General features: G+C 43.7%; 1 protein-coding gene across 10 annotated transcripts in view; it reads right to left on the minus strand.

Annotated features, from left to right (window-relative positions):
* Positions 1-1,335: 1,335 nt before the first annotated feature.
* The window catches only part of LOC123506341, an 85,898-nt gene continuing 78,190 nt past the window's right edge, over positions 1,336-9,043 (minus strand). For 8 of the 10 annotated variants that reach the window (XM_045258332.1, XM_045258330.1, XM_045258333.1 and 5 more), the window contains 6 exons: positions 7,038-9,043; positions 6,054-6,271; positions 5,266-5,395; positions 3,967-4,197; positions 3,373-3,655; positions 1,336-3,067 (listed from right to left, as the gene is read on the minus strand). The exon at positions 7,038-9,043 is cut by the window's right edge and continues 917 nt beyond it. In XM_045258332.1, coding sequence (XP_045114267.1) covers positions 2,844-3,067; positions 3,373-3,655; positions 3,967-4,197; positions 5,266-5,395; positions 6,054-6,271; positions 7,038-9,043 — 3,092 coding nt within the window. In that variant the 3' untranslated portion in view covers positions 1,336-2,843. The remainder of the gene's footprint in view (positions 3,068-3,372; positions 3,656-3,966; positions 4,198-5,265; positions 5,396-6,053; positions 6,272-7,037) is intronic. The other 2 variants (XM_045258335.1, XM_045258336.1) reach the window with 1 other exon arrangement.

Genomic DNA, 9,043 nt, shown 5'->3' on the forward strand with positions numbered 1-9,043 from the left:
ATGTACTATCATCAAAACTTTCTTTCATCCCAGCCAATACTCAGCTCTGGAATGGTCACCTCAGATGTTCAGCTAATGCCTGAGACCCTTTCCTTCCTGGCAGACTCAGGGACCCCTGCAAGCCGGGACAGGTGTGGCCTCCACCTGTCCCCCACTGCGGGGTGCTGCCACCCACACTCCCAACACTCACAATGCATGCACACACTCTTATATACATTTTTACATATAGTTACATTAAATTATTGATCTTAATTATATTGAGTGGATTTTGTTAATACTGAGAAAAATATAGACTATATTTCTATGTAACTCTAATGGGATGCATGGGAAAGTGAATAATTATATCACATCATAATGTAGTCCAAGGTGTGTCTTGTTCTGTACTCCACATATCACCACCAGTGACTGGGAAGTGTATTATTACATGTACGCTGTGTAACCTGTACACATCTTTGATTAAATTGTGATCTACACTTTTATATACAAAGATTATCACGAAACAAACATTACAATACGACAAAACTTTTGAAACATCTTGATACTAATGCATAGTTTGATATTGCAAGAGGGTCTGTTGATCATATCATATAAATGTTTAAGCTGTATAATTCACTTATAAATAACTACAACTAACACAACCTAAGCATCAATGACATGCACACACACCTTCCTGCTTCTCCTCCAATGTTGTAAAAGTAGCTGCCACAGTTCTTGAGAGCTGAAGGCGCATTACTGGCAGAGAGAGAGAGAGAGAGAGAGAGAGAGAGAGAGAGAGAGAGAGAGAGAGAGAGAGAGAGAGAGAGAGAGAGAGAGAGAGAGAGAGAGAGAGAGAGAGAGAGAGAGAGAGAGAGAGAGAGAGAGAGAGAGAGAGAGAGAGAGAGAGAGAGAGAGAGAGAGAGAGAGAGAGAGAGAGAGAGAGAGAGAGAGAGAGAGAGAGAGAGAGAGAGAGAGAGAGAGAGCACATCTGTGTTTAAAATCCCATGTTAAACTTGTGATTGCCAGCTGTAATGTCCTGGGAAAGCACAGAGGTCATGTAGTCTGTTACAAGGATACAGATGAGACCTTTCACACACTCAGTCCTCTTGCTTAAATAGGACAGTAACTGCTTGCCCATCAGTGAAAGCCTTAAGTGACTTGAGCAGGCCACAGACCGCAGCCTGCCAGCCAACAAGCATGGAAATTAACACTGAACTAATGCACAGTGTGTGTGTGTGTGTGTGTGTGTGTGTGTGTGTGTGTGTGTGTGTGTGTGTGTGTGTGTGTGTGTGTGTGTGTGTGTGTGTGTGTGTTTCATGTCTAAGAAAGATTTCATGTCGTGGGAAAATGAATATATGATTACTTATGAACTTATTTGTATACTGTACAAATTATTTACAAGAAAACATATAAAAATATTTGTCATGTTGAAATAAAGCAGGCTTCACTATTACAAGATGGAGGGAAGTCACACAAATAGATGAGCAACTCAAAAGTAACTGACATTAACATCCTTAGGTGATAATGCAAAAAACTTGCAACAAATGTATACAAATGAAGAAATGTCACCCTTCTTATCAAAATCTATAGGTATATTGTAGACTGGATCATACTTATCATTCCTGAAATATACACTATATATTTGTTAAATTGCTAGGACTAGTGGTGATTTTAAACTGGTCAATTCATGCAAGGTATTCTTGGTTACTAATAAAGTCTGAAAGAGGTTCCTGGAACAGTAGGCAAACAACCCAAGACACACAACACTTATGAGTCAAACTCAAAGAACTGATAATGAATAATGGTGCCTTGACCCCCAAGCCCTTCATTTTAAAACAAAGCGTTGTGGTCACAGTGGTCACAGTTCTTCCTGTGTAGAATAGCAGAGTTATGACTAATGCCATGCTGTCAATGCAAGACTTATGATGTCCAGAGACAAACAGTTACACAGTGAAGTTTTAGCTGCACAATGGCAGTTTGCTTAATAATGATAAAGTATCTTGTAAGCAATTTAATGAGATGGAAATACCTTTTTAGGTAAATGCATAACTTCATTAACATTTCCAATTAAATATCTACATTCATATTTTAATTATGGAATGATTCATACATTTTCATAAAATATATAAGCTTTAGAAAATTATTTCTAAGTGTTTTATTGAATATAGTATTTACTTTTCATACCCACATATAGAAATGCCATTTTTAACTAAATTAAAGTATAATAAATATGCATTTTGGAAAGTAAACAAACCAAAATAAAGAACAAGTTTACAGTATAAAACTAGAATCATGAGTTTGTATCTGCCACAAAGGAAGAGCACAGCTGGTCCAGCTGGGAGCCCTGCCAGTGGCCTCAGGTGGCAGGCAGGTGGAGTCGTTCAAAGCTATGCTGACATTACTACAGATGATTCTCTCTACATGCACCAAAGTCTTCAATCTCACTTGTGGAGAAAATTCCTAGTAGTTTCTCCTACCTCAACTATGTACCAACTAAAGAGTGAACTAAGAGAAGAAACTGAATGTAGGCTTCCATCTTACAGATCAGGTTACCTTCTACATGAAAACTCTTCTAAATATGGACACATCATATTAATACAAGGAATAGGAATGAGCATGCCAAAAGACTCTTATTTCATGCATTACTTTACATACACTTGTGAGCCAAAAATCTTGAGGGGATCATAATTACAGTATTTGTACAACTTTGTTTTATTTGAAAGCCTAAGTGTAATGAAAGCTTCTTGAACAAAGATTATCAGCATATTCCCACCCTTCCTTGCGTCACACTTCTTACTGCGTGTATTTGGGTGACCAGCATTGGCACAATCATTACCTTGGTGCCCCACAGGAAGGCCACAAATGCATCACAACTGTATTGGTTTTGGTTTCTGCTTAAAGTTGTGAAGTGGCGTGGCAGTGGGAGAGCCATTCTTAGGAGTGCAAACTGGGGACGAGGTGGAGGAGGAGTATTGTCCACGGCAACGCTTGATTAGTGGGATCAGGTTCAGGATGAGACCACAGAACACGATGAAAAGGCCCGACACCACGAACGGCATCACGTAGCTACCTGTTGTGTCTGCAATGAACCCTGTGGGAGAACATCAGTCTTAGTACCAATCACTGACACACTCAGTCCTTCACCCTGTACCTAACACTTCTGTGATTGACACCTACTGTACTACAAGTGAGCTATAATACTACCCCTGAACACAAGCCAAGTATATTAATTTTTCCAAATCCATGGCACTCAGTGACACTAATGCTCATTTGATGGTGAAGGTGAATACATATATCACTGAAATATATGAACACAAAAGAACATGAGCATCAAGCATTGGGCAGACACCACACTCCCCAAGACACATCCCTCCAGCACCAGGCAGCAGCACTCACCTACAAGAGGAGGGCCAATCAGGTTGGCAAGACCCTGGATTAGAAGCAGCAGCCCATACGCCTTGCTGAACGCCTCCAGACTCACCAGCTCCACCACAATCACTGACGTCAGAGCATAATTTGCAGATATAAAGAGTCCAAATACAGCTGATGCTAGCGCCAGGAGCCAGTAATTGGTGATGAAGGGCATGACGAGCACACTGAGGCCACACACCACCATTGAGATGTTGTAAATCAGCACCGGGGAAGACCACGAGCGATCTCCCACATATCCCATGACAACCTGTGGGGGACACAAACCATCAGACTCACTACTGCCACAAACTTGCCTCATGAAGCAAGGCAGTGGGTCCCCTCACCCCTCCCTTCAAGCCAGGGCTTTCTTATCTGGGCTCCACTGATGGGCTTCAAGGTTTACATGGTGTGATAAAAATTCAACATTTATATTCACTATATTTTCATTTATCAATATACTGTGTTAAGGCATTTAGCATGAAGAACTCATACAGTATATACTACAGCACATCACTATCCTAAATAATGCAAATAATCAAATGAAGTAAGTAAACAATATTGAGTTCAGCACACACTCACCATTCCAAGACAGTTCAGGATTCCAATGACTGAAATCAGGTTAGCACTGTCATCTGCTGAAATGCCCACACCCTGTGCATAGTCTGTCAAGTACATGTACACAGTGTCATAGAAGACGTACAGCACAAAGTTGGACACGGCAAACACCAGATAGGAGGCATCCATGCAGTAGGTGACGTCCACACAGGCTGTCAGCATCTCACCCATGTCATCTAGGTAAGTCCAGTCAGCCTGAAGGGAACCAAAGGTCACCATTACCCTATGGCATGCTAAAAAGGCAATCTAGCCAGGTTTACATGAGCACAGTACCTCTACAAACTTCTACACCAGGGTCAAACTTGAAATCTTTTAGCAATGAGCTTAATGCTGCATAATAGTCACTCTGCTCCCTATTTGTTGGCAAAATGAATAACTCAAGTGACAGATACTAGACTTTGGAGCCATCTAGATATGAAATAACAATAATGTGAGCGATGTAGTCAGGGGAAAATTAAGTATGACAGTTATCAAGAACACCGAGAGAGATTAGCTTGATAACCCATGCTGTAAGACTGTAACAGAAGCATAAGGGGCAATGCACACACTAGGGACAGTCAAGCTAAAGTCACAGTCTACTCAATGAAGCATTCACAAAGTCACTCACAATCTCCCATTGATGACATGCATGTAAAAATATGTGATTGTACTGTGACTTGAACATAACAGTACCTATACTGTCCATTGGCCTGGATGGTGATGGACAACAAAAACTGCATGATGTTCAGCATTCACTCCTAACAAAACACTACATAAAATCATAAATGACAAATGTGGTGACAACTTTGAAATAACAACCAACATACCAAAAGTTTCTGGTGATATCCTAGTAAATACAGCTATTATGAAAGGTATAGTCTTACAATTCAATAGTAGATAAAAAGTCTTTGTCAGCACAAACAACACATACTACATCAAAAAAATCATGAAGTGGATATTTGAGTTTGCAATTAGAAACATAATCCAAATTAACTCTTCAATAAAAATAAATTTGCCATCTTAATCCTTTCAATTCTTTTTCAAACAACATTAATTCAAAATCACTACAGGATCTTTACCTTCCTCATGCAGCCACATTTAATCATTATCCTGGCTAAATTGAAAATATATTGTTTTTAATCGTCCCTTTTTCCTTCCAGGAGCTTGTTAGATTGCATGCAGGGCTTTTAGTGCAACTGTTGTACATCAAAGGAATGAACAATAAGTACTACAACTACCTCTTCTGCATGCTAATACATAAAGGCCAGCACGGCATACACATACATAGGTGCCCACCTCATCCTGCGCCTTGGCAATGGTGATGATGGAGTTGCGATAAATGTCTGGGCAGGAGGACGCCCTGAGACGGTAGCGCTGAATATTGAGCATGGCGCCACGGTAGGTCATGGATTGCCTGCAACACCAAGACAATGTTATCTGTGGTTATGGTGGCCACACTCCATAACCTTTCTCGATTTCATGGCATTCTTCATGTGTAATTGTATTAAATGTAAGAAAAGCTACTTCCAAAACAATTTATTATGCAGGTATATATTCAAAAGTTACTTATTCAGTGTTTTATATTCTTATTTACCAGATTAGTTTAACACTTTTATCCAAAGTAAATCAATTTCATTATAGTTCAACATCAAATCAAAGGAACTGTAAAAAGATTGAGAATTTGATCTGAGAACTTTTTCTTTTGTTCCTCACACATTCCTGACATTCATGATCATTTTGATTCACAGAACACTCAATAACAGACATGATAAATACAAGTAAAATCAAAAGCATACATAATGATACATTAATCCATATAACTTGTGCAATCAAGAAGACCTACTATCAATGAGGTCTCAAAGAAGGAAAACCTGGTTAGTTACAGTAAACATTTCCTTCCCTTGATGTCTTACAGATGCATGCCAACCACACACACTCACCACTGCCAACCTTCATTCATGAACTCAAGGACACACCCTTCCTCTGTGCAAACAAAAATAGCAAACCCACACACTCTCACACACACACACACACACACACACACACACACACACACACACACACACACACACCTGTTGATCCTCATGTTACGGAGGGGAGCAGCAGGGGGTGGGGGAGAGCTGGCCCCCATGCAGCCAGAAGAGATCCTACGTGTGCCGGGTTGCCTCGGACCCCTGGGTGGGCGACTCCCGGCCAGCATTGCCATTCGCTCCTGCTGGTCCTCATTCTCTTCCTCATTGTCAGCCTCATCACCGTCATCCTCAGGGCTGAAGCCTATCTGTAAATCAAGCTGAAAGGGGAGGAAGAGATGGAGATAAAACAATGCTATAATTCACCCAACAAATATGTATTATTGTGCATTGTCAATAATTTTACTGTTGTGTTTGTTCTTCATTAACATTCAGAACACTGTAACAAAAATATCTGCATGAATACACTGAAGGAATGAGACCTAAATATTATTATTTTTCATAAGCTACACAAACTACAAGCTTAAAAGTAAATGGTAGTTAATTATGGAAAATATCATATCAGTGAAAGAGTTAATGTTGCTATGTCAGGTTAAAGACTACAGTAATAATGTGACAGTGCAATGGATGTGTAGGCATCGTCACCACAGCAGCCCTCTCCACTACAGACCTTCCCCTCGCAAGCCCCGCAGGTCATTAAGGAGTTTTTTGGACATATCTTGTGAGGTTCTTTGATGACCCTCATTATAAGGAGATGGAAAGGCTTATGTCCCTAGTTATTTCTTTCTCCAACACAAGAGGTAGGCTAGCCATTACTCACACATCCTAGCTCTGCCTCCTGTGATAGGCCACTAAACTAAACTTAAAATCTGATTTACATGGAAAGGAATTAATAGACAACTTCCACTATCACTGGCTACAAATAACCTTTTTGGAACAAAGAAAATCCTCAACCTTCAAGACATAGTATAACTACATAGTATAACTATCAGCTACACTGATTTAGTACTCTTCCCCCCTTCTCTCTCTCTCTCTCTCTCTCTCTCTCTCTCTCTCTCTCTCTCTCTCTCTCTCTCTCTGACTCACCTTGCATGGCTGAGGAATGTCGCGGGGGGCAGGAGGCGGGACTGAGCTGGGAGTTGTGTCATCGGTATCAGAGGGCTGTGCCTCACGATGAGCAGCAGCCCTTGGGTCCTGACTGTAGCCCCCAGAGGAACCAATGCTGGTGATGGTGGTTGAGGCATACTCTGACATCTTTTCTTTGTGGGTCTGTGATTTTTGTGACTTCTTCTCGCCTTGTGGCAATACCTGCTCCAGGGTGCTTGAGAGGGAGTGGGACAGCAGATGTGGGTACATCTGAGACACCACCTCGTAAGCATTGGTGCGTGAGGAGAGGCACGGGATGACATCAGGGGGCAGCGCATGGGAGCGACTGAGGAAGGTTGGCAGCAGCACCATCGAAGCCGATCCTCTCAATGTCTCGGCAGGATGTTCCTCTGGTGAGAGCAAAGCTGCCACATCCCCTGACTGCACTAGTCGCCGCAGCTCATCCAATGAGGGCAGTGCAAGGTTGCCACCGCGTACCCCAACAGTCTCCGAGGAGTGTGAGGTGGAGCCCCGGTGACTGCTGGGAGCTGGAGTGGCACGGACATTACGGTTGGTGGAGGATGAGTGGCGAGGCGTCCACTCCAGGTCCCTCATGAGCGCCCCACACACTACCATGTTGAGCATCACACCGGCCAGCAGGATGAAGGACAGCCGCCATCCCCAGTGGTCCATCAGGTACTGAATGAGTGGCGCGAACAGGAAGGTACCGATGCCACTCCCTGCCACGGCAATGCCTGTGGCCAGAGAACGCTTCTTCTCAAAATAAAATGCAACAATAACAATGGCAGCAACGTAGCACACTGCCAGCCCCAGTCCCGTGATGACGCCCACTGTCAGCAGCAGCATAGGAATTGTGTTGACAAAGGCACTGACAAAGAAGCCCAGACAGGCCACCAATGCCCCGCAGATGGTGACTGTCTGACAGCCATAGCGGTCGGTCAGGATGGAGGCAAGTGGTCCTGCCAGGAGAGGAATGGCCATGAACAGACTGCCTACCCATGATGTGAGAGACTTCCCTTCATTGAAGTAATTGAGCAGCTCCACAAAAAACACACCAAAGGACATGGTGATGCCATCAGCGATGCAGTGCACCATGAAGGATGCTGCCACGATCACCCAGCCCCATCCGCCATCCGGAGCACGCCTCTCAAGCTCCGTTGCCCCAGAGTTGCCAGAACTGCTGGAGCTGGAGCCCAGGCTGAGACTGCTCGACCCTGATATGTGGCGGCCTCGCCACTTTTTGGATAATGAAAGACTGGAATTGATCTCTGAGGGGGAAGTGTCGGGCAGCTTTGTCAAGAGGCGTGGTAGTTGATCCCCATTATTAGGGGTAGAGGCACCACATGGAGCCTTTTTCAGGGTTACCTGGCCGCCTTGTGTCACCAAGGTGTCATGCAGTAGCCGCTGCTGCTCCTCATCTTCCTCTTTGTCATAAGGCGTGTGGAACTGGACATGGGCACCGCTGGGTGCCCGTGTTCCTGCCTTCAGACAGCCACTAGTCGGTGTGCAGGGGCTGCGGCCGCCTAAATCCTTCATGCTGGGATCAGGAGAGAGGCCGACTGAACCACTAGGATCAGGGGAGAGACTGACTGACACATTCAGCCCCACAGGAACACTGGATTCCCCACTGCACGATGCAATGGGACTCAGCTCACCACAGGTAACTTTTTTAAATTTAGATTCCCTGGTTTTACTGGAAGCCCCATTGGTGCTGCTGCTGCTGCTGCTACTGCCGGGACTGTTACCCGAGTCACTCCTGTTACTGGTGTCGCTGACCCGAGGCGAGTCTGATGATGACAGCGACGAGTAGTCAGAGTTACACTGCTTCTGTCTCCTTTGAACTAATGATATTTTTGATGCAAGTGACCTTCCAGCCTCCAGACAGCTTTTTCCGGCCTGTGACTCACGATCCTGAGTCCTCTTCTCAGGAACCTCCAGCTCATCAATGTTGATAGCCTCCTCCAGGCCTTGGTTCCTTCTACTTC

Source organism: Portunus trituberculatus, chromosome 19 (assembly GCF_017591435.1).
Source record: "Portunus trituberculatus isolate SZX2019 chromosome 19, ASM1759143v1, whole genome shotgun sequence".
Classification (NCBI taxonomy): Eukaryota; Metazoa; Arthropoda; class Malacostraca; order Decapoda; family Portunidae; genus Portunus; species Portunus trituberculatus.